The sequence below is a fragment of the Arvicanthis niloticus genome, chromosome 9, assembly GCF_011762505.2.
Source record: "Arvicanthis niloticus isolate mArvNil1 chromosome 9, mArvNil1.pat.X, whole genome shotgun sequence".
NCBI lineage: Eukaryota > Metazoa > Chordata > Mammalia > Rodentia > Muridae > Arvicanthis > Arvicanthis niloticus.
In genome coordinates, this window is record NC_047666.1 from 65,125,810 (window position 1) to 65,152,307 (window position 26,498).

Consider the following 26,498-nt stretch of genomic DNA (forward strand, 5'->3'; position numbering starts at 1 on the left):
AGTCAAAGCTGACTTGAGTCCCTTGGGTTATAGATGACCCCTCTTGGCTCCTAGCCCAAGCTTTCAGGTTTTCAAGCTGAAAACAGAGGCACTCCCACTACAGGAGCCAGCTCCTGCTCTATTCTCCAAATGCCAAGGGAGCATGTAACATGACATTCCAAACAGTCTGTGTGGCGTGTGGTTGCCACCGAAGTAATGGGAGACAAGACACTACAGGTGAGTGGGGTGCCCTGGTCTCCCCCAGTCTTCTCTCTCAACTGCCCTCCTTTTCTGTCCTCTCACCCGGTCTTGCCACCAGAATCACCCCTAGACACTCTGCACTCTCATGCCACTGTTCCATAGACACTTCCGAGGCTGTCATCTAAGCTGTGGCTGGGTCGTTGATAATGGTATAAATAGCTGTGCTGGCACCATCTGTCATCATTATAGGGGTATCAGAGTTCCACACAGAGGGAGAACATTCTCACGGTGGGTTTCTGGACCACTTCCACTTCCTAAGATCATACCAGAAATAGGGAACTTTTAAGACCACAGGTGTCCAGGGTGCATCTTCCCATGCATCCATGTTTCCTGACAGCTAGGCTACAGGAGGGATCTCTGGATCCCAGGAGAGAAACTTTGTGGCCTGTGAGCTTGGAGGGAAGCAGTGTCTTGGTAGGTTGGTCTCACTCACTGCCAAAACTCCAGGAGTCAGGGGCAGTGGCTGGGGTGTTGAAGTTCAGGTACGACCAGCCTTGTCTGCCTGCTACTGTTGCTTCCTCACACTCAGCCCCTGGATCCCTGATTTGCTCAAGATTGTTCACCTGCAGTCTTTCTCATGCTCCCACTGAATGGCCTAGGCACAGCCAAGCCCAAGATATTCTCCCTTGGCCTGGAAGTAAGAGCACAGTTTCTCCCCAGTCCTGTCATCATTCCTCACAAGCTGTTCTGTGACCATGGATGCTCTCTAAGCTGACTTCCCAGAAGCCACTTCTCTCAAGTTGTCAGACCACTCACTGCTCTCTGCTCACTGCACTAAACAAGTTGGGGTTAATACAAGGGCAAAGGGCAGTCGTGCTCAGAGTATGGGTCCTGGAACACCAGTATCAGCCTCCACTGGGGGATGGTCTTAGACCACCAGTATCTGCCTTTACTGGGGGAAGATCTTAGACCACCAGTATCAGCCTCCACTGGGGGATGGTCTTAGACCACCAGTATCAGCCTCCACTGGGGGATGGTCTTAGACCACCAGTATCAGCCTCCACTGGGGGATGGTCTTAGACCACCAGTATCAGCCTCCACTGGGGGATGGTCTTAGACAACCAGAATCTGCCTCCACTTGGAGGCTTATAAGAAGTATACACTCATGGGCAACGCAAGATACCACTGCCTCAGAATCTACAGTGGAACTCAGCAGTCTGTGATCAGAAAGCTCCCAGGAAACTTTGATGTACTGTCTGGTCTGAGGACTGCTGCTCCATGTAGGTACCTTCCCCTCCCCTGGGCATATTCTAGAACAGTCACCCTGGGGTGGGGGTGGGGGAAAACATGGTCAACTGGGCTGATAAGCTAAGAAGAGTTCTTTGTGATGTTTGTAAGTCCTTAATTGACTTAAATGAGGTGTCAGTCTCGGAGGAAGAAGGCAGGATGTCTCCTGGCACTGAATTCCAGGCTGGGATGCTCTTTTCCCAAGAGGACTGTGATTTAGCTTCTAGATACCAGCCCTGTGAACCCTCTCAGTCCCAACCCCCAGTGCATGGAAGCAGACCTCGCGGGGGTGAGCCCTACAATCTTCAGGCATGTCAAGCTCCCAGGTGATGACACTCATGACCACTAGCTACATGGCCCTCAACACGGAAGCTGGGTGCCACCCAGGTGCCACTAAAATTATCACAAGGCCAAAACGGGCCACAGATCCCTGGGAGGGAGACAGCTGAAGGTTCTAGAAAGCTCTTTTGTTCTGCGGTAGGTGCTTGGGGACTGGACAGGTTCCATCACATTTGGGCTGTGTGGCCTGGACTGATCCCTGACTGACTCACTAGAACCCCCTGACAGTGCAACTGGAAGGCGGTGTCCCAGGCGCTTCCTGTCAGCCTCTGGCTGTCTCTTTGTGGCATAACAGCAATGCCTGCCTCAAATCAAAACCACACTGCTCCCACACAGCACTCCCTCTGTCTCCTGGATCAGTAACCGCTGCGAAAGCACCGCCTGGATTTGTTGGGCCTGACCTATTTTTTTTTTAAATAAACCGGGTCTGTTTTCCATTCTTAGTCACTTTTCTCCCAAGCCTCCACATATTAAATTCTCCTCTTATATCCTCAGATATTTGGGCTGCAAACGATGTCAGGTTAATTGGATGCTTGGCTCCTGGCTCTTCCTCTTCAATGGGCTTGTAAAGCAGATTTCGCAGGCTAGCATCCCCTCCTCCTCCCTTTCCCCTCCGTAAGGCAACAGGACCCCGCCCCCCTTACCCCCCCCCCCCGTCTGTCTGTCTGTCTGTCTCCTCTCACTCTTCTCCCTGCTGGAGTTAGGGAGCCCCTTCACTTTCAGACTTCAGTCACATCATCCATGTGGGGTCTATGCTGGGGTCCTGAGTCTGCTCCTCTCAGGCTGGGGTCTGAGCAGAGGGATCTGTCCCATGTCTGATTTCTATTTACACAGACACAAGACTTTGCGGATTCTGCTCTTGAGGGTCTCCTCACTGTCGGGTGGCAGCCTTGGCCGACCCTTGCCCTTATCAACCAACACCCCAAAGCTGTTTCCTTCACCCCTGCTTCCACTTCTTTGAAATAATAATGCATTCTGCCTCTTCCATGGGGCCATTAGGGTGACTAAAAACTCTGAATGTGCCAACCACTAGAGGAAATTCTCTAGTGTGACATGGGACCACGAGAGAGAAGTTCTGGCTACCTGATTCCATGCCACGGTGCTATTTTTGGATGTTCCCTGGGTCCTTCAGTGGCACTGGGCACAATGGCCATGGCAGCTCTTTGTGTGCTGTTACACACACACACACACACACACACACACACACACACACACACACACACATCTCTCCAGGGGTTCATTCAATTCTCCATCCCACTTCCCACTATCCTCTGAATTTCCTGGATTCTCTGGGACCAATCCCTGTAGGAAAGGGCCACCACTGGAAATCGGACCTTTCTGATTCCCCAAATTTCACCCACTTCAATTCTGAAACCGGCCTAAAGCTGGCCTAAACCCGGTGGTTCTAACTGAGTCACGACTGTAGCTGCCAATTCTCCATGAGGGAACACTTTCAGACTTTCAGACAGATTTCATATGGCTCTAGTTCCCCTGACACACTGGACACATCATGTTGACGGCACTGCCCTTACACTGGTCAGTCAACATGGCCATTCACCAGTGACAACCTCCACTGACAACCCTTCTGCTAACTTTGCTCCATGAGCACTGCCTGGTCCAGACAACAGACACTCCTTGAGAAGGTGACTGGAAGAAAGACAAAATTGAGCATCATCGAAAGGAGGACAGTGATGTGCTCAAATCCCTCTGGAGGGTCCAAAGCACTCAGGAGATTTTACCAGGAGTGTCTTATCTCAGGAAATTTCTAGGAAGCAAATATCTCAAAGATGCAGCTAGCTTCGACTAAGACTCCAACTCCATCTGTATAGACCACAAGTGGCTTCAAGTGCAGACTCAAGTACATCTGTTAGGCCTTTCCAACCGCCTGTCACACTCCAGTGGCACAGGCAGAGGAGACTCACCGCTGGCTCAGCCCTGGAGCTGGCTCCTCACAGCCCCAGGCCCTACCATTTGGGTGTTAACACTAATAGCTTGGATTTTACTGTTTTGGGGTTTAGGGGGGGGTTGTTCTGATTTTTGGGTTGTATTTTGAGACAAGATCTGACTATATAGCCCTGGCTGGCCTGGAATTCCTTATATAGATCTAGCTGCTCCTTAAACTCACAGAGATCTGCCTCCTGGGTGCTGAAATTAAAGGTATACCATGATACCTGGCCAATTAATTTTTACATTTGTGTGTGTATGTATGTGTGTGTGTGTGTGTGTGTGTGTGTGTGTGTGTGTAGTGTAGTGGAGGTGCTTGCCATGATGCACATGTATAGACCTCAGAGAACAACTTGTGGGAGCTGGTTATCTCCTTCCACAATATAGGCCCTGGGCAACGATTGCCCTGGCAGCAATTGCAGAATCATCGTGTTGGCCCTTGGTGATTTTTTTTAAGAAGAATGTGATAACACAGACAGACATTTCAAATGGTGTCTGGCCCAGCTGGCAGCCACCCAAGCTTAGATGGTCCCTGGTTTTCATGGATTCCTTCAGACGTGTTCCACCTCGTCCTAACAAGCCTATTTTCCTCAAATAAATATATTTCCACCTGGAATCCCAGCAGAAGAGGTTGACTTCTTTCATCAAAGAATCTAATATGAATATTTTTTTTATACTGGCATGCACTGGAGAAGAATGAAGTCTGACAGTAGGAACTCAAGAATTTTTTAAAAGCACTGGAATGCAAACTTTAGATTTTTTTTTAAAAAGCATTCCCAGACAATCCCAACAACTATTTAAGAAGACAAATGGAACATAAGAAACCAAAGGTTTAGACTGAGTGCACTGGTGCACTCAGGAGGCAGATGTAACCTGTCTGATTTATATACAGTTCCACATTGGCCTGGGATACAGAATGAGACCCGTCTCAAAGAGAGAAATATCAGTTCTCATGTTACTGAACACCAGGCAATGGAAAAGGTGATGCCTGAGAGATGGATTGTCCCAGTGTGCCCTGGGGGAAGTATCCAAGCACAGCAGAAACGAGTCAGTCCACACTAGGCAGAGCTGATGGACCTCTTGCCGAGAGAGATGGAGTAAGGACCCCCATGCCAGCAAGGCAAGAGTTCCCGAAACAAAGTCCTGAGGAAGCACAGTCTTCAGAGAATGTGCAGGTCTGCTGAGAGTTCCCAAGGAGTCTGCCAAAGTTGGCCACATCGGGAGTGTAATGGAGCCACATAACACCAGGAGAAGAAGCCCCAGAATGACAGGGTTACTAATCTGCAGTGTTCACACGGCCTGGAAAGCTTCTTGTCCCTCCAAACCAATGTCGAAAGTCCATAACTTATGAACACTAATAGTGTTTCATTGCTAAACTCCCCAATACAAAATACCTAAAAATACCTACCACTCAACCACAACAGCAAAAAACCATAGTGTTTGGCATCCAGTAAAAAGTTATCAGACTTTCAAGGAAGCGAAAAAAAAAAAAAAAAAAAAAAACACTGCACAAAACATCTACAGTTAGGAGCAAATCCTGCCACGTGCATGTTACACTATTCTCTGGAGACACATATATGTTTAGAGCATATACTGTTGCCATGTTTGGCTTTTTTGTTTGTTTGTTTGCTAAGTTAAAACAAACAAGAGTCACCTGGAAAGCGGTACCACAACTGAGAAAATTTCCTCTATAAGATCTGGCTGTAAGCAAGCCTAGGGGACATTTTCTTAATTAATGATGATGTGAGAGGGTCCAGTCTATTGTGGGTGGTGCCACCTCTGGGAATATGGCCCTGTGCAGTATAAGAAAGCAGACTGGGCAAGCCATAAAGAGCAAGCCAGCAAGCAGCACTCCCCCATGGCATCTACTTTAGGTCCCTGCCCTCGGATTTCTGCCCCTACATCCTTCAATGACTATGATGTGGAAGTGGATGATGAAATAAGTTCTTTCCTCTCCAGTTGCTTTAGTTATGTTTAATCACAGCCATGGAAACCCAAGACAAAATTGGTACCAGGTCATTACAGACTAGACCATTTATCTTTAGGAAGACTGAACGTTCGCCTGTAGACACCATTGAGTACAAGGAGCTCTATAGGCTGTTTTGTGGGCACTTTGAAGATAATGAAAAGCAATGCAGACAACTGAGCCTGTGGAGAGCCACACCAACACCGCGCGCCCTAAAGATGGCGCCTGTCAGATGCGCCAGAGCAGTACAACTCCTGGCTGGGCAGAGAGATGGGAGGACTTAGCAATCGCCTGACCTGACGTTGCTAGGCCCGAGCCTATGGCTTGCAGTGGCGTGATGTGGCGTGCTGGGACGTCATTTCAGGGATATAAGGCTCACCCTAGGAGGAGGAGAGAGCCATCAGATTGCCCCGGGGCTCACCCATTTCTTTCAAGGCCTGAGTAAATTGCTGTTGGAAGGAACTGTTGTGCATGTCTTTCTTCCTGCTGGTCAGGAGCTCGGCGCATCACAATTGGTGGCCCGTACGGGGAACCTGTCTCATTAAAGAGCGGGTTCGAGGATAGAGTTCCAGAACCTTCAAGCAATCAGGGCAAGCGCTTGGTAAGTGACCGGTAAGTGTGGTCCAATTCCTTTTTCAAGCTCTCGGAAGGAGAAGATTAAGGTTCGCAGTGAAGCGGCAGCAGTAAGAGAAAGGGAAAGTGAAAGTATAAGTTCCTGGTTTTGGGACGAGTATGGAAACTTTGGTGTATGTGTATTTCTGCTTGGCAGCTCTCTGCATGTGTGTCTGTGTGTGTGTGTGTGTGTGTGTGTGTGTGTGTCTTGGTGAGAGAGAGAGAAAGAGAGAGAGAGGGAGAGAGAGAATCTTGACACAGGCAGCATACCAAATATAGTATGATTTAAAGTCTAATTCAGACCAGGGATTATTTTAAGTCCAATTTACATAACACTGGGTTTTAATTGTGTCACAGGAAAAAAGAAGTGCATTTACAATAATACCAACTTTCCTCCTTTTAAGATGGCACATATTTAAACACTTAGAAGAATTTATATCAGGAAGTTTGGGTTGAAAAAAGGGGCAGGGATTTCAGAAGACCTATAAAACAAGTCAACGTGAAAACATGTTAATTTGATCTGCCATGTCCTCTGAAAGCCTAGTTGCATTGTTAATTTTTAGAAACAGTTTTTCTGAAAAGTTTGAGTAGAGAGTGAATACCCCTGAAGTATCTGTATAGTTTAGTTTTCAGCTCATTTAAAAAGGTAAATTTTTAAAGGTGCAGGGACATAGTTTTCTGAATAGATTTTGAAGAAATGTAACTATTCTTTGAGAATTACTGGAGTTACTAACATACTCTAGTACAGCTTATAATGTTCCTCTTATAAAAGCAAAGGAAATTGAAAATAACTTGATTCTGTATCAAGAATCATATTTTCCTATCAAAAGTGGCAATTTCATGATAGCTGCAGATGTCTCTACTTTGTTCTAAGTCATGAGGTGATTTGATTTCCTTTATAGCAGTTGGATTTTGAAGATGCAATGAGGATTTTTTGATAATGTAGTACAAGAAAAAAAAAAGCACCAGCAACCTATGATAAGACTGCCTTTTTGTGCACTACTGAACTGGTTAAGCCAATGTGATCTTCTGTGGTGAGCTCTTAAGAAATAGGTGTCTTTGATGGAAACTTGGTAGGCCTTTAACAGCAGTGGTGCTAATGAGCACTGCTGTAATAAAGTCGCCATTATTTTTTATGAAACATCTGAACATTTTCAAAAGGCTTATGAGGGCATTATTTTGAGCATCTATTTTGAGGTGATGTTTTAAAATAGCTAACATCAAGTCAAATTGTAAATTAGTTTTAAATATATTGCCTTAAGGACCTACTAAAGAATGTGCCACCAAACTTTTGGGTAATAGTTGAAATATCCTTGTCGGGGGCGGGAAATCAATGTTGACTTAAACATTTTAATTTTCAATCCAACCTTTCTCTTTCACTTTTTTTAAATTCCATTGTTGTTCATCTACTGTGGCTCAAGCTTTGGAATCAAAGAGTTGATTTAGTGCAGGAAACTGAGTGGTTTGTGTGTTACTGCAATCCCTTATGATAATATCTCTCGAGCAGCTAACTTGTCTAAAGCTCTGTCTCAACAGCCAGCAGGCAATTGATCCCGAGGGTTTGACTCCCCGATGCAAGACCATCATTAATTCTACCCGAGTTGATATGTCACTGGCATCCGGACTATCCTCGTGGATCCTTCAAGCAGTTTATCATTTGAAGGAATGGGCGAGAATAGGGGTGCTGGCTTTTGTCCTAATGGCAACCAGTGAGTTGTGTCTGCTCTGCATATGCCGTATGGTGAGAGCCAGACGTAGGGATATGGCCTTGGTAGTCCGAGCTCTCAATGCCCTTGATGAAGGAGTGTCACCACAGGCGTGGTTGGCCGGTGTTAAGCTTTAAACATTCCCAGTATTTGTCGGAACAGCCCTTGCACCCCTAGGACTTTTGAGGTCCATTGCACAGGGAAGGGTGTTCCGATACATTTGGTGCCACAGCTCTTGCACACTGGAGGGTTTAACCCATTGCACCCAGGAGAGTGTGGTACTTATTTTTTGCTTGCCAGTTCTTGATCGCTGGACTCCTAATGAAGAGTCTTGCTTGATCGTACTGTGTCTGCAACAAAATAAAAAAGGGGGAACTGTGGAGAGCCACACCAACACCGCACGCCCTAAAGATGGCACCTGTCGGATGCGCCAGAGCAGTACAACTCCTGGCTGGGCAGAGAGATGGGAGGACTTAGCAATCGCCTGACCTGACGTTGCTAGGCCCAAGCCTATGGCTTGCAGTGGCGTGATGTGGCGTGCTGGGACGTCATTTCAGGGATATAAGGCTCACCCTAGGAGGAGGAGAGAGCCATCAGATCGCCCCGGGGCTCACCCATTTCTTTCAAGGCCTGAGTAAATTGCTGTTGGAAGGAACTGTTGTGCATGTCTTTCTTCCTGCTGGTCGGAAGCTCGGCGCGTCACATGAGCCAACCAAGGCTTAGAGAGTCTCTGAAAGACATTTGAGAGTTCTTCGATTGATGGGCAACCTCAAGAATCTACTGGGACTGATAATATGATTTGTTTTTAGTTTTTATTGCTTAGATTTACTTATTTTATATTTGTGTGTATTGCTTGCATGTTCGTCTATGAGACACATACATGCCTGGTGCCCTTAGGTGTCAGACAACAGTGTCTAATTCTCCAGTAACTGATGTTACAGATGATCATGAGGTGCTACCATGCAGGTGCTAGGAATTGAACCCAGGTCCTCTGCAGAAGGAACAAGTGTTCTTAACCTCTGAGCCAATTCTCCAGCTCTGGTTCATGTGATTTTTTTTTATTAAGAATTTGTAATCCTAGTCAGCTGGGGCTGAAGAATCAGCAGTGATTAACAAGAGACCAGCACCACAGAATCAAAACGTGATTTACTGGGAATGATTGATGCTGGTTAGCCAGTGTTGAGAAGCTGGCAGTGATTCAGAAGAGACCAGCATTGTTGGAGTGAAATCTGAGAAGGTTTCCTCAGGTTAAGCACACAGAAGTTATGTCCCAGAGGGGACCAAGGCTGCATTTCATAGAGACAGTTGAACTTGGTCATGTATAAGAGTCTTTCAAGCAGGAATGATTTTGGTGGCATGAAGAGGTCATGGAGAGCAGATGAGGCTTAGCACTGTGAGAGGCCATTGACGAAGGGGCAGCCTTCATCAGTTGAAAGCTTAGGATTGAAAGAGTCATGGAGAGAGACTGTAGCAGGGTTGGAGTCCCTGAAGAGAACCTAGTAGAATCTACTAGGAAAGGAACAGCGGAGACAACCTCCAGGACAGCAGCAGGGGGTGAGGTGGGGCTGTTCCGAGCCTCTGAGTTATGTGTGCTATGGATGACAGAGCTGGAGAAGAGGCACAGTCTAAGCCCTTCAGAGCCTGGAGGATCATGAGTAGGTTCCAGAAGTCAGATGCTGAGTTTTGCACTGGTAAAGTTTGGGTTTGCTTTGATTTCATTGTGACTGTGCCCTGGTTACTCCCTCTTGGCGCAAGAAAGTGTGTAACTTAGTTGATTTTTCTAGGAGTCAAGAAGCTTTACATTTTAGAGAGACTGAATTTTTAAGGAGTTTAAGAGGAAACTTTGGATATTTCAGAGACTTTAGATATTATTTTAGAAAGGCTTTGAACTTTGAGACTTTGGAAGTTTTAAAACAACTTCAGACTTTCAAGATTTTTAAGTGTTGAAAATTTAAAGACTTTCAGACTTTACAATCAGAATGTTTTATATTGTGATAGTAGTATTAGCATATGAGATCTTAGAGACAAACAAGAAAGGAAAGGTTATGGCTGAACAGTGGTGTGCTTGTGTGTCAGGTTGACAAGGGGACAACTGTCCTTGTTGTCTTTGTCAACTTGACACAGTGGTAATTATCTGAGAAAAGGGAACCACAATTGAGAAAATGTCTCCATGAAACTGCCGTGGAGGCAAGCCAATGGAGGACATTTTCTTGATTTATGAATAATGTGGGAAGGTCCTGCCTGTTGTAGGTGGTGCCAACCCTGGGCCAGATAACCTGGGAGATATATATATATATATATATATATCTGTCCCTGCAAGCCAGTAAGAAGTTTTTCTCTGTGCCCTCTGCTTCAGTTTCTGCTTTCAGGTTCCTGCCCTGACTTTCCTTAGTGACGAATGTGACCTGTATTTAGTGTAAACTAAAATAAACTTCCTCCCCTAAGTTTTTTTTTGATCATGGTGTTTTACAACATCAATAGAAACTCTAAGGCAACTGTGAACCCGAAACAACCACTGTATGAAAGTAGATAGATAGATTACATAGATAGTCTCCCCAAAAGGCAGATAAGGGAGAATTGGAGTAACAAAGAATAGTGACAAAGAAACAAATAGCAAGGTAAAAACTTAAGCCTAATTGTGTCAACAATTACACTAAACATTAATGGTTGAAACAGCTCTATTAAAAGGCAGAGGTTGTCATAATGGATTTTAAAAAACAACCAAGTACTTCCCTGTTGGAGATGAATTTTAATATAAAAAAAAAAGTTCAAAGTGAAGGGATGAGGAAGTTATGCCAGGGAGAGGAGAGCTCAGTGACCATGCTAACAGTAACACATACTTGAGAGCAAATAACATCTGGAGGAAAGAAAATTATTTCACAACGACTAGTTTACCAAGAGGATATAGCAAGTTTATACATTCATCTATCTTTAAAAATGTTGCAAAAGATCAAGGAAAACCTGACATGATCATCTAAGTGAAAGTGAATCAAAATGCAGCAGGGGCTGCAGCTCAAGGGTCAAGCCCTTAAACGGCATGAGCGAGGTTCTGGGGTTCACCAGGATGGACCCCCAGCACTGGCAAAATAAACTGCAGTGAGTTACCCTCACACTGAAGACAGCAAGCTATGACGAACTGGCAAGAAATTCTTGTGTGCTGCTGGTGAGGAAGGGAGATGGTCTCGCTACCATGGAGAACAGTATAGTGGGTCCTCAAAAAAAAATTAAAAATAGAACTATGTATTATGCAGTGATTCATTTCTAGGCGTGCACTCAGAATAACTGAAAGCTGGTTCTGAATGAGATATCTGTGCATCCATGTTCACTTTAGTATCATTCACAATGGCTAAACTACGAAAGGCAACCAAGAGCCTGCTGGTGCACACATTCAGTGGAATGTTATTTGGCTTTTCAAAGGGAGGGAATTTTGTCCAGGGGCGTGGCTACATAGCAGAGGGCTCACCTGGCTTGGGGAATGCCCTGAGTTCTAATCTCCAGCACCATCAAAAGCGAAAGCAGGAAAGTCAGAAAGGGAACCTCAATGCATGCCACAACATAGAGGAATTTTGAGCACACTGAGGTCTGTCAACTAAGACAGTCACAAACACCAAACTCTGTACCAGTCCACTGGTCTGGGTCCTTGGAGCAATCAATACTATTAAGACAGACAGAAGGACGGTGGCTGCCAGACGCTGGGCAGAAGTGGGAGAGGTGTGGTGTCAGGGGTATAATGTTTCTGCTTTGCAAGATGAAGAAAGCTCAGGGAAAGCTGTCAGTGAGGACAGAACTACACAGCAATCTGAGCGGGCTTGGTGATGCTGTGCCCCACGCAAGGTTAAGATGGTAAATGCTGTGGCTGCTTGCACATCACCAAAACAGAAAGGTTTAGAGACAAAGTCTGATGGAATAACAAGGAAAAATAGAACAATCCCATTATTATGATGGCTTAAAGACTCAAATAAGCCAGCCTCAGATGGGAAGCTGGAGATCACAGCGCCGTTTCGGTCACTTTCAAACTCCCCAGTTAAGGTGAACTTAGGGTGAACTCACTTATCAGTCCTCTTCTGAAAGGAGCAGGGAGAAGAGGGACCAATTTCAAAGACTGTTTTCCGGAGGAATAGCTCAGATGTTCAATGTCAGGACAGTAGTCGTAGGAAGTAGAGTGAAGCTGGAACTGAGAGGGCCTAGGTCAGAAGTGCCAGGGACAAACCTTGGAGTGCTGAGGCCCTATATGCGCACCCAAACTCCTGTATCCTCTACAAAACCTTAGGTGCTGCCTCTTCTGCACCCCTTGAGGCTATCTGGCCTTTGTTACCCTGGCCTACCTGCGTCGCACACACTACAGACACCTCCTCATCCAGGGGCTGAGCAACAGCTACTGTTCACACACTGAAGAGTTCACATCTCTTCCCACTTGGGTGCCTGTTCAGATGCAGCCTCTCTGAGCACTGTCTCCAAGCAGGCCTGCCTGCAAACACTACCACCTCCATCTCCCCTGCCTCCCTCTCGGGCTCCGTTTTCCTCAAAGCTCCCTTTGGCTCCTGACTCTATTTCATGCACTTGTCTCCCTCATAAAGTAAAAGTTCTGTGCTGGCGCTACTGGGCTCTTCTGTATTTGCACACTGCCTCATACAGAGTAGATGTTAAACCCCTGTTAGGTACGTGAATGGATAGGGGATCCCCTAGCAGATTGCCAAGGGAGATGGTACAGAGAGGAGCTGAGAATCCTAGAGATACATTCTCAGCCTCAGTTGGGACAGAGGACCCTCTTCCATGCCCAAGCTGGACTGAGCCCTGCCCCACCTAGCAGACACAGCTATGAGGACAGAGATGAAGCTGGAGTCATAAGAACCCATGGACAATATTTAAGCTCATTAGTGAGGATTTTAAGTTGACTTCTTTCTTGGGCTTAGTCCCTTCTCAAATTTTGTTCCAGTTCCACTGGCCTTTACCACATATCCTCAAGACCCTGACAGGCCTTGTGGCCTCTGCACCTTCCTCTGCCTACAGCCTCCACCTTCTCCCTCTCTGCTGTCTGTCCACTTACCTGCTCTACTCACTCATGGGCACCCTTGCTGAGTTTTCAAGGAGGTTAGTTAAATATAATGGGGCCACTTCTGTGTATGTCACTATTCCCCCACACACACACACACACACAAGGGAGAACAAACATTGTGACATTTCCTTTCCCAACTGACCACAGTCAATCTGAGAAAGGCTTGCTGTGGCTTTTATGTGTCTCAAAATGGCAAGAACATGGTAGCACATGTCTGTAATCCCAGAACTTAGAAGACTGAGGCAGGAGAATTGCCCTGAGTTTGAAGCCAGCCTGGATTGCAGAGTAAGTTCCAGGTCAGCCTGGATGAAATAATAAACCTATCTCAAACACATGCATGTGCATCACACACACACACACACACACACACACACACACTCACTCTCACACACACTCCCCCACACACTCTTACATACAGTCATGCATACTCATACACACACTCATATATTCATGCACTAACACTCTTACACACCACATAACCCTCTAACACAAACATGCCCTTTTACACATACTTTCTCACACTCACTCTCACACACACTTACATAGTCATACACACACTCACACACTCACACATACTCTCACACTTACTCTCTCACACATACACAATCTCACATACACACACACACACACACACACACGCGCGCGCACACTTACTTGGGGGATAGGGCCATGTCTTAGTTTTGATCACATCCCCTCATCCTCAGAAATGGCATGGGACAAGCACCAGAAAATTCCACTTGTTGAGTGCACAAATGGATGGGTGGACAAATAGCCCTGATGAGGTGACAGAAGCTAATCAACTTCACTTCCAATCCCTCTTCTTCAGAACCTACCACACCCTCTCTCATTCCTTAGGCATCCTCCCAGAGAGCCAGGGCTGAGATTCTGCTCTTTGCTTTCTTTGAGCTTAATTTTAGCTTGCAACCTGGATCTGCTTTTCGAGTTTCATATAAGAGGCAAGCATTTAGCAACCCTGAGCAACCGTCGCCATCACAACCAGAATGGCAGCCACCCTTCGCTGAGCAGCCCTGGTGCTAAAGGCTTTGTTGGTGTTCCTTCCTCTGACCCTCACACAGATCTTTTGAAGGAAGAAGAGGGGGAATGAGAGCCAGAGAAAATAACTAGCTAACTCAAGGCCGTAGAGTTAAACGATAAACCTTAAGCTCCAGCCTTAAAAAACCACCTTCCATAGTTTGACTGAGACTCGAGAGCCAGTGCCATTCAAAGGTCACAGGCATAAGTGGCCAATGATGACAGCCCCTCCCGGATCACTGCCCAGCCAAGGTTCCCTTTATACCCCACGAGCTAGTGTTCGGAGTTCTTCATTAAGTACCTTCCTGCTCTCCTAACTGGACACAAAATTTTGACCCTGTACATAAGTCAGCACTCACAGCCCATCCCCACAACCATGAGAAAACTGCTCTTTAGTTAGGCTCCTAAGTAGATCTTAACAGCGTCTACTTGGGCTATTCTAGGGGGCTCAGTGTCACAGAGATCCTCAGCCTCAAAGATGGTAGTGGGCCAGTTTGGCAGCTTAACTCTACGTGTGCCCTGGAATCTGCCTTCCTTCTCTCTGGTCTTAGATGTCTATCTATTAACATAGGGGGACTAGGTTAGCTACGGTTAAGCCTAAAGATCAAGCAAGCATTTCCAAGGGCTACATGAGTGTGGTGAGAAGGGGAGGTGACATCCTCCACCTTTGGTAAGCAGAGAGATGGGAAAATGGGCCCTTCCTCTATGCCGTGGGCAATGACCCATGATTTTATCCTCTGGGCACACACCTGTTGACTTCTCAATGGTAGCCTCCATGAAGCCAAATAAAACATGTGTGTATGAGCAGGCTTGCCCCTCTTCCCAGGCGTTCCCATTATCTACCACCACTGCATTCATATTTAGGGAGAAAAGCAATAAAAGACAAATCTAGGAAAAATAGGTACACAGTTCTAAGAAACCAGCCAGAGAAACAGCCCAGGCTTCTGGATGAACACAAGCTTCAAGAAACTGCCAAGGCCAAGGACAATGAGTGACCTTTGGATGACCTGTTCCCTTAAGTAGGCTAGAGAATGGTATAGGTCCTGAGCAGTGGATAATGGAGCCGTGATAGATGCTGGTAGATCATAGTTCACTGTTGTAAGCTGGTCATCAAGTGGCCATGAGAACCACCTAGTAGATGACTGACCCCACCTCTAGAGCGTTTGAATCCAGTTGGTCTTTTCTAGGGAGACTTTTTTTCTTTTTTAAAGCTCCAGAAAATGTTGTTGTGACTGACACAGGAGAATCCAGAGCAACCAGGGGCCATGCTGATTCTAGAAGGTGACTGGTTCTCTTGAAACCAGCTAAGTGACTGCTAGATCTTGGGAAATTGCCTGAAGTCTATCTGGGTCACAGCTTCATCCTCATCTATAAACTGCAGTTAGGATGCATATCCATTCACGGGATCATTTAAGATTTAAACTGCATGATCCCTACCAGGTGCTTGGAAAGGTGCCTGCTCCCAGCCCAGAGTGTGCTACGTGAATGAGACTCATTATTCCTGCTTGTGAACATGGCTTAATGGAAGCTGGAGCTGTAGGCGCTCCACAATGACTCCTAGGTCTCAGGTGAGAAGAGAGAGGTTGCTGGAACTCAGAGCCCACGTTCCTTGGGGAAAGAGCTATATGACAACTTCAGTTCATAAAAGGAGCCTTGGTTGGTCTGTAGAGACCATGCAGAGAAGGGATAAAGGGCTATACAGTTGGCTATACTCTCTTCCCTCCCTGATGCTGCCCCAACCCCAGAGCAGACCTAGACAATCGGGGGCCAGCTCTCCACCGGAAGTTTGACAGAATGTCCTGGTGACAGATGAAGGGTGAAATGGAGGAGCAGACTTAAGATGACCCGTCTGCTTCATTTCCTTCAGTGAAAACTATGTAGTCAGAAAGTCTCCACTGGCTACCCAGCTACTCCCATCCCACCCCACCCCCTACTCTGCTGCAGCAGCAGCCAGCACCAGGCTGTTCCCTGGCATTCCTGTCAGTTCTGTCAAGATGAGCCATGAAGGTCCTGGGGCCACAGCTAGCTCCAACACTAAGCCAACCAGGTACTACCCTCTTTGGTCCTCAGAAAGGGACAAGCTAGCTTCTCCTTGCAGGGCTCAGTAAGGTAGAGTGAGTTGAAGGGCCTCTAAGAGGAACACAACACCTGACACACGACCCCAAAGCCAACTCTCTGACTCAGACAGAGCAATTTGTCATCAAGGGGCAGTCACAGCCACCCTGTCCCCGTCTCTGTCCAGATCCTCTTTGTCCTTCTGGGCTGAGGCTGGAGAAAGATTCCCAAGATCCACTAAGTCACTTTAGGCTCCTTAGAGGACAGACCACAGTGCCTTATTCATTATCTAAAGCTGGATGGAATAAAAGCCTTTTGAAGGTGGACAGTAGGGCACGGGTCTGCCTGAGCCAGGCCCGGGACTGAATTCACCGCCATTATTAAACATATTCCCAAAGCTGCTGGCATTTGATGCCCTCTTTCTTTAGATTCTGGCTCCCTTTGTCAGAATGCTTGAAGGAGGCCAGTAGTGGGGAAATGACATACAAGAAGCTCAGAGCTGGATCTCCAAAGAAGTCTGGGAACAATGAAGTACACACAGCCGATCTGATAGACTGCACCATGAAGAGATGGCTGCTCTATTGGAGTTTAGTTGGAGTCTCTGAAAACTGTACATGGAAACTTCAAAAAGAATCTCCAAAAACCATGGGAACCATCCCTTGCTCTTGGGTAAGATGTTAAGCAGATCTAAAGAATCTAAAGTTTCTTCACTTACCAAAACGTAAGGGGACTTAACCAGTACAGAGGACACATGCTCTACTGGGTACTGGGCTAGCATCAGAATTCTGATGGCAGGCCAGCTGAAAACCTCAGACACCATGACTCTTGGCTTCAGAGACAAACATAGTCTCTGCAAAGGCCTGCCAGAGAGTAAGCAGTTGTTGAGTGGGAATCTAACTCCAGTTTTTGAGAACTGTGAACCTCATTCTAAAATTATTTAATTCCCCCTAAGGCTTAATGGGCTGGCTGACAGTGGTCTCCCACGACAGCACACTTTCCAAATGTTTTGATGCCATTGTCCCTGGTTATTAAAGGGTCACTCCATAAAGCAGGGTGGATAGGAACCACCGTGCCTGCTTTTCACAGAGAAGCCGCCATCCTCCCTGTCTGATAGCCTCCAACAACAGAATCCAGACCACCAGAGCAAGGTTTCTGCCTTTTAATTGGTTCTCTGCTTTGATTATAGTATAAGGTACCGAATCACTGGAGTGAATGAACTGGGAAGTGGAGGCAGTTCATCCTTGGGGCTCAGGACAGGTCCCCAGTGGCCTCACCTGATCATATGGCCTACAGTATAGCAGGGTGCAGGCTCAACAGAGCCTACGAGACAAACCACCAGAGTGGCCTGCGGCAGAAATCACAGTGCCCTGCAGTGCTAGCTGCCCACGCAGTTTGGGTTTCTTTACATGGGAGAGTAGTGAGGATCTATTTTTAACTGTGCAGATAAAAGAGTCAAAAGCAATACGGAACCAAGAGCAGGTGTGCATCAAAGAAGTCTGGACCAGAGTAGAAACAAAGTCTGATGGTGTCTGTATGAAATGTTCCCTACAGGCTCATGTGTTTGAACACTTGATCCCCAACTGGTTGTACTATTTTGAGGGGTTAAGGGACCTTTGGGATACAGGCCCTATTTGGTGGAAGTGTGTTGCTGGTGGTATGTATACCTTGAAGGTTGTATTCTGGGCTGGTTTTCTCTGCTTCCTAATTCAGCCATGATGTGAGAGCATCTTGCCTACAAGCTCCCACGAGCACAGAACTAGTCCATCCTTCTTTCCTCGCCATTGTACGTGGCACCCTCTGAAGCAAATGTTTCCTCCCTTAAGCTGTATAAGTTAGACTGACAAGGACAGTGACCAATGCGGGGCATCACATCCACTTCCCTGTGCAGAGTCTCAGAAAAATGCACATCTCTTGACCCAAGATGGCCAGGGATGATAGACCAAGCAGCGGAAACATACTGGTAGATTGAAGCTCTTAGCCCCTTGCTTCCATCCAGGTTTTTTCAGGGCCTCTCTGGCTTTCTCTACTGCCTCTTGTTGTGGCCAAAGGGCAAGGGGGTCTCAGTCACACAGACAAGGCCCTGGCCCTTGCTGACTCTTATGTCTTGACAGTTTTCCTGGAACGTGGAGGACAGTCGTGTGACTGCAGGGCAACATGTACCTAAGAAGCCTAAATGGGGCTCGGTTGATGACAAGATGGGTAAAAAGCAGTTCCTATGCAAGCACAAGGACCTGAGTTCAAATCCCTAGCACCCTAGCACCATATAAAAAGGGAAGCATGACTGAGCATGCCTGTGACTCTAACACTGGGAGTGGGTAGGAAGGGATCCTGAGAGCTTGACTGACTACTGCCTTAGCCAGTGAGCCTCCAGTGCAGTGAGAGGCCTCACTTCCAGGCAATAAGGCAGAAAAGGACAGCGGAAGACACTCCATGATCTGTCTTGCTCTGGCCTCTGCATATTCATGAGTACATACCACACATATCTATGAAACACACACACATGCATGTATACACATGCACACCCATATACACATGCATGTATATACATGTACACAGACATGTATGTGGGAATGTACACACACACGTGCACATGCATACAAAAGACTCTTAAGCAGAATCTTCAGGCCTTGTTGGAGAGAAAGGAAGGAGAAGAGACTAGGTTTCTAGGTTTGGTGACTTAATACTCAGTAAGATGAGGACACACAGAGCACAAGGAAGTGAGTTAGAGGGAAGAAAGGAAGACCAGACATAAATCCTTGAGGAATTTGGGGTTCCAATAAGACATCTGATGGAAAGATCCTGTCAGTGTCAGACATATGGGTGACCTCAGAGGAGAAAACTCAGATGCAGCTCTGAGGTTGAGAAGCAGCTGCAGATGAACCAGAAAGGAAGCGGCAGAAGTCAGCTTTGCAGTACTATAACAAAACACCCGAGACAAGCTACTCATGAAAAGGGACTTACATGGCTTATGGTTTCAAGCTTCAGAGTTTGAGGTTGGCTGCTGCACTGGCTTGGCTTCTAATGAGGGAAGAAACAAATTATGGTCATAGTACACATAGAAGTGAACCATTTCATCTCAAATCAGGAAACAGAACGGGACCATAGTTCCCTAGTCTGCTGAGAGTACTTCCTAGGAGACTCAGGTACCTCCCACTCTGCCCCACCTCTCTGTTTCTGTAACTGTCACATAGAGACGGGTTTCACGAAGATAATGTCTTTCACATCTATCATGTGATTTGATCATCTTTACTCCTCAACCCCACCTCTCCTCCGTTCCCACCATTTTGAGGACAAAGCTTCCAAATGCACGAACCTCTGCACTCTAACCACATGCAAACCCAGGAGAAGCTAGGAGCAAGGATGAGATCACCTGGAGAAAGCCCAGACCCCAGCCCTTATGAAGACCATTGTACCTTATGACACACAATGTAGGTTTGAAGCTGCAAGGCCTTTCCAACCCCAAACTCAGTTCTCTTTCCATGAGACTGTTCTTACAGCTGCCTGTGACAGTTCACCTTGACTGTCAACTTGACAGAGTCTAGAAATACCTAAAACACCACTGGGAGGGTCTTAAGTTTCTAGATTGGTTTAAATATGGGTGGCAGTGTCCCATGGGTTGGGGACATGGGATGAATAAAAAGGAGAAAGCAGACAGAACACCAGCATCCAGCTCTCTTTCCTGACTGGGGACACAGTGGGACCAGCTGCCTCAAATTCTTTCCTTCCCTGCCCCCTTCTCTTCTCCTTCCCCCAATGCCATGGCAGGCTGTACCCGCAAACTGTGAGCCAAAATAACCACTGTGAACCAGAATAAAACCTTCCTGCCTTAAATTGCTTTTGTCCGGTATTTTTATCACAGCGACAGGAAAGATAACTAATTCACCAGCCTACTCTAACCATGCCCGAATGCAACATACTCCCCCATGCTGAGACATCAGACAACGCCTCTATTCTCAGAGGCTCTCCCCAGCGATTCACACTGCCCTCGAACACTGTGTGAAATGGAGTCACATAGGGTGAGTGTGAGCAAGCTTGTCTGTGTCCTGTGCCTACCCCCCTCAGACCCAGGTGCACCCCTCCCCCACTCCCACACCCTGCCAGGGTTCTCTCATTTGTATCAGCTCTCCCTGAACCTTAGAAGCAACTGCTCTCACTCCGAACTATAAATCTTCCACTAACAGGAAAACAAAAGCTGGCCAAGTAAAGTTCCAACAGGAAGGAAAAAGAGAAAAGATTTGTCAGGCTTCTTTATGTCCAAAGTCATTATTAAATGTGATGCTTCTGGCTACCACATAAAACGTGCTTTATAATCCCACAGGGATGAAAACGAGATAAAAGCTCAAAACTGATGCCCCAAATCACCCTATTGCACATTGGATTCCTCAGCTATAACTTGAGCAAAGGGATATAAAAAGAGATTATAACAATAAGAGATTGTTACATATGTGTGAGCCTTGGATGTAACACCACTCACCACTAGCCAGGCCTCAGATAGCTGAGTTTGCCCGTGTGCCTCTAGGCAAAAGAACGGATGTATGTTAATATTAACACAGGATAGTCCTCAGTTAAGATCCTATCTGCACTTGAGATGGACTGTAATCACTTGTGGATTTTCTGATTAAGCCTCTCCAGAGAATTGCTGTCATAACTGCTTGTCAGGGAGAGATGGAATCCTTGAATGGAACGCATCTGCGGGGATTCCCAGTCTTTCATTTTCTGGGAGCCCCAGTCTTGAAAGGCTACCACTTTGCTTCATCTCAGGAAATTATCTCCCACAATGCAGTGGCAAATGGGGCCCTAATTGATGAATTTTTGCTAATTGTCACTCCCTTTGCAGTGTCATTAGTCCAATTTTGTCCTACTTAACTAGACTAGCCTGGGTTAGGCCAAGCACACAGCATCTTCTCTTATGGGAATTATGGTCAAAAGGGGAGGAGTCTTAACTCACTAACTAATCATACACACTGTCCTGTGAGACAGGACATCCCTCTCTTGTTACTCTCCCCTCCCCTCATGCCTCAGTTCTCGATGTTAAGAACACAAAAGTGCTACACTCATACAGTGATTAGCAGGTAGGGGTTGCTTATCTATTTATTTGTTTATTTATTGATTTTTAAGGGGACAGGTTGGGGAAGGGTACAGAGATACCCGAGGCATTATATACTTCCTCTGGCTTGTCATGGTGTGGCAGACTGATGTCCCATCTCCATTCCCTCCAGATTTTGCAGGGAGGAGCTGAGATTTGACTTCTGTTGTAGCTGTTACCAGACACCAGAGTGCTGACACCCCCACCCCCACCCCCACCCCCACCCCCACCCCAGAGCTGAATATGAGCCCCCAGTGGAGTAGGCTGGCCTGTGGGTCACAGAGAATCCCCATCTTGCTGTGGCAAGGCTGATATCACCTACCCAGTGGATCCCAGGGCAACAAGACTCTCTGGAGTCCCGTCTCCAGCTGCCTTTGGAACATCTGAATTTGAGCCTTTTCTCAGCTGCTCAGCTCTTCCTCTGCTGCCCTGACTGCATGATGTCACCAGCTAAGGCTCTTTATTTGTCTGCTCCCAGTTTGAGAATCTACTAGATAAGCCCAGGTGATTAATGATAGCTCGAGCTCCTAAGCACAAACCTCATGCAAAACCCTGTATTTGTATGATCATGCCCACAACACTCAGAATGGCTTCATGGGATGCTGTGATAGGTCATAGGTGAACACTGGGCGTGGACATAGGGGGTAACCTGTGAGAGCTGGCAATCGGCAAACAGATGGGATCATACCTCAGGCAGAGAGGCCAAGAGCCTGCCTTCAACCTTCACTCGAGGCCAAGAAATCAGTAGCCCATGCTTTAACTTTTAGTAAGTGTTGAGAGGCTGACCCTTGCAGTCCGGAGTAGCTGGACAACTCAGAGAGCTCACGACTATGCTACTAAAATAACTCTACTGGCAAATCCAAAACAAATCCCCTGGGGAGCTAACCCACCAGTCCAGTGACAGGTTCTGCACATTTCAATCAGTTGTAAGCTCTTTCCCAAGCCTACAAATTTAGCTGGTGGGTAGGAGCTGGTGGAGGAGGGGGAAAAAGACAAGACAAGATATAGGTCAAGAGTGTGAATAAAAGAGAGAACAGAGTTGGGCATAGCATTATTGGTACAGTTTTTGTTGCTCAAGGATGAGGACCTCAATTTGGATCCCAGCACACAAGTTAGAAAGGGGAACTGGAGACAGGAGGATCCCTGGGCTTGCTGGCCCGTTGCTCTTGCTGCATTGGCAAGCTCCAGGTTTAGAGGGAGAGGGTTTTTTGTTTTTTTTTTTTTTTTTTTTTTTTAAAAAATAAGGTAGAGAAAAATAAATGAAGACACCTGACTGGGCCCAGTGGTCTCTATGTGTACACACATGCAACATACACTTGACACATACACATGCATACACCATATACATGTGCCAAAAGTACAGTGAAGAGAGAGAGAGAGAGAGAGAGAGAGAGAGAGAGAGAGAGAGAGAGAGAGAGATGGAGAGACAGAGAGAGACCTGTGTCAAAAACAGAGCACATCCCAACTCAAAGCATTACATCCCGTCTTCCCACAGATTGTACACTCTTGGCCAAAACAACCTTTGCAAGTTGCAATTTCCCCAATTACAGAATGCAACTGGCAAGAGCTGCTTTGTACTGCTGCTAAGGAAAGCCGAGTCCACATAGCATTTACTGTGCCCAGTGGAAATGAAAGTATAAACATTAAATAAACGTGATAGCTCCTGTGAGAATTGCTATGACTCAAGGAAAAAAACCAAAAACACAATAAGAGAGACCCTGGGTGAGGTGGGCAGCTAAGTGAACTGACAGAGATCACTGGGAGGAGAGGATGGGGGAGGGGTGGCAAGATAAGCCGCTTTGGAGATTCAACCATCCAGGCATTCATCAGCCAGGTCTTGGGTTTACTATGCTGAAGGTATTATGTTGGCTGATCAAACGATGTTTTGTATTTGTGAGCCTGTGACTGTCCTGGATGATCTTGGGTTTTTTGCTGCTTGTTTCTTTGTTTTGTTATCAACATAAGCTAGGGTTATCTGGGAGAAGGAACCTTAACTGAGAAAAGACCTCCATCATATTGCCAGTAGGCAAGTCTGTGGAGCATTTTCTTGATTAATGATTGACATGAGAGGTTTCAGTTCACCGTGGGTGGTGCTACCCTTGGGCAGGTGGTCTTGGTAAGATAGCAAGCTTAGCAAGCCTTGGGGAATGAGCCAACTAGCAGCGTTCCTTTATGGCCTCTGCTTCAGTTCCTGCCTTCAATGGATAGAGTGTGACTTGGGATTTCTAAGATGAAATAAACCCTTTCTGCCCCGAGTTGCTTTTGATCATGGTATTGTATCACAGACATAGACATCCTAACTAAGACAGTGACCTCATTTGGGATTGTCATTGTAGCAAAAATGATCAAGATGGGATGAAGTCCCATACAATGGGGAAGGGTGGCTAATCCAATATGGCACATGGCCTTTAAAGACTTACACACACACACACACACACACACACACACTCCCTCCCTGTAAAGATGGAGGCAGAGATTGGAATGCTATGTCTACAAGCCAAAGGATGCCCAGCACACTTGGCAACCCCACAAAGCTAAGAGAAAGAGAAGGAACAGGAAAGGATGCTCGCCAAAGCCTCCAGACTGAACCAACTCTACTGGCATCTGGATTGCAGACTCCTGGCTTCCAGAACTGTGAAAAAACAAATTTATTCTGTTTTAAGGCGCCCAGTTTGTGGGACTCTGCTACACCACCACTAGAAAATGCAAATATGTGGTGAAACCAAAAAAGATCTTTCAAAGACCAAACAAACAACAAAACCCTCTCTAGTGTTCATGGCATCCCTACTAAGCAGCAGCTAGCTTAGAGTCCGGATGTAATGATGACAGCCTTGAGGTGTGCTTTAGTAGACAGGAGTGCTTTTTCCTGGTCCATCAACACAGTCTCCAGGATGAGCTGCATGTGTGCATAGGGGAAGGGGAGATAGTTGTCTCCACCACACCTATGACATATCCTTGTTGCCCTCGGGGTATTAGTGAGGACTGTGGAGGTGAAGGTAGTAAGACAGTGGTGGAGACCACAGGAGGATACCTAGAGAAGAGAAAATAGCCAGAGATAGCTCTCTCTCTCTCTCTCTCTCTCTCTCTCTCTCTCTCTCCCTCCCTCCCTCCCTCCCTCCCTCCCTCCCTCCCTCCATCCCTCCATCCCTCCCTCCCTCCCATCTCCCAAGCTCACAGAGTCTTAATTCTCCTAGTGATTTCTCCCTTTGTCTTCATTTTTCAGTTCTTGTTTAGGTTTTTAACCATGTATTGCCAGACTCGTGAGTGGACAAAATGTGGGTCTTGATGACTGGGTAGTCAAAGTTTGGGTTCTCAATCCATCACAATCTCATTCACAGGAATTGCCACAATGGGAATAGCATGTGTTTCACAGTGCCCCGTAGGATGGAATGTGTAATAGGGCATCTGAGACGATGGAGTAATTACCAAGGTCTTTATGAAAAAAAAATTCAAGCTTTGGATGATGTTCTGGATCAAAACATACCAGAAAACATACACAGAAAGTCAGAATCACACGTCTGATGCTCTCTTTAAAAGGGCTGAAAGCATCATCGCTCTAAGACTAAAAGAGTGTTCACCACCAACCATGACAAGGAAGTGTTCTCTCTTTGTCTAGGTTGAGTTTCTTTCCACTTTAAGATTTTGACATTATAAAAATGGGCAGATTAAACTGTTTGTATTCATCACATAACACTTTAAAGGATATGGATCTTTACTTATGGGCAGCCCATTACAAATGCGGGAAAGCCATGATGCTCGAGAAACTTCTAATGACAAGTGAAATGTGAAAAGACATTTAATGTGTGAAAGAGCCAACCAGTTGGATGATACAGGAAAGAATAGTCTTCTCACACTCTCCCTTCTACAGGGCCCCTGGGAGAAGGCTGATCACTGAGTAGCAGGGAGAGAGGCTGTGGGATTTGAATACAATCTAGAAAAGAAGTTAACAGGTTTAGCATGGTGTCCTATGCTTTTAATCCCAGCACTTGGGATTCTGTGACTTCAAGTCCAGCCTGGTCTACCTAATGAGTTCCAGGCTAGCTGGAAGTACATAGTAAGACCCTATCTTAAAAAGAAAAAAAAAATAGGAGGCAGAAGCTAAACCCTTAGCTAGAAACCTAACCACCTTGTTTTACAAAGGTAACTGCCATTAGAAGAGAAGAGACTCAGATTCCGGAAAGAACTCACTCCTCAACCAATGAGGTAACTAGCAAATTTAGGAAACCATTTTCTCTGAAACCTCTTGACAAGAAACCCCACACTGGGCCACTAGGCATCTTGGGTAAGAGCATTCAGAGGCAAGAGCAATAGCAAAGCAACTTTTTGGAGGTCCCTGTCCATCCATTGACTGCTTCAGTTTGCGCAGATGAAACCCCCCGTGCCTCTTACACACAATAGCCTCTTGCAGTTACCTTGGCAGCTCACACATTGTCAGGCTGCCCACTTCTTCCCTGCTGGCACAGTGCAGTCCAAGGTGTAAGTAGTGTTTTTACAGATTTTTTGCATGTTCCACACTGGTGTGTGAGAATCACTTCACGTTGCCGTTAGCGAAGTGGAGGAAGTGAAGCTCACTCCAGAGCTGGAGACAGGAGTGTTGTGCTTCACCCTCTTTGACAGCCAAAAGCCAATTTAGGACTCTCTACAAAGCCAAATTTTCTAGAGGTGGAGGGGAGGACATGTGGGTATCTTCTTAATTCTCCTGAGCTCACTTCAGGGTTGAAGTCAGTGTTTGCTGAAGAAGGGAAACCGGATGTGGGTTATGAAAAGGGGGCCATTTCAACAAGAGAAGCAAGGGAGAGAGAGTCCGCCAAGACTGAACTCCTGGTGAGATTCTCATAAGCCAGCAGGATAACAGTCAAACTTCAAGTGTTGGCCAGGAACAAGCCAGTATCTTAACCTCCGTGCAAGCCTGAATGTGTTTAATCATCACAACAGTCTTCTGACATGACAGATTCAACACAGCAACACATCTAAGGGTCGTAGAACTGGATTAAAAAGCCAGCAGCCTGACTCTAGGGCCTGAGCAGGTAGTGAATACATTCTTCAGAGACATAGAGGCAGACCATCCTCAGATAAACAGCTACTGCCCCCTGCCTCCTCTTACTCCACTTCTCATTGGTATAATGGTGCCATGCACTTCAGTCAAAACTGACACTGAAGCTAATAGTTATTAGCCTAACCTTCCAAGTATATACACCACTCTGGAAATCAGCTCAGTTATACTCCTAACCCCAG

The 26,498-nt window shown here is 46.4% G+C and overlaps 1 protein-coding gene across 2 annotated transcripts in view; it reads right to left on the reverse strand.

Annotated features, from left to right (window-relative positions):
• The window catches only part of Prmt8 (protein arginine methyltransferase 8), an 85,533-nt gene that overhangs the window by 53,192 nt on the left and 5,843 nt on the right, over positions 1 to 26,498 (reverse strand). Inside the window, exon 2 of one of the 2 annotated variants that reach the window (XM_076940613.1) lies at positions 19,139 to 19,195. The exons of the other annotated variant lie outside the window; for it this stretch is intronic. Within the exon in view, the coding sequence (XP_076796728.1) occupies positions 19,139 to 19,195 (57 nt within the window). The remainder of the gene's footprint in view (positions 1 to 19,138; positions 19,196 to 26,498) is intronic. 2 annotated transcript variants of the gene reach the window in all.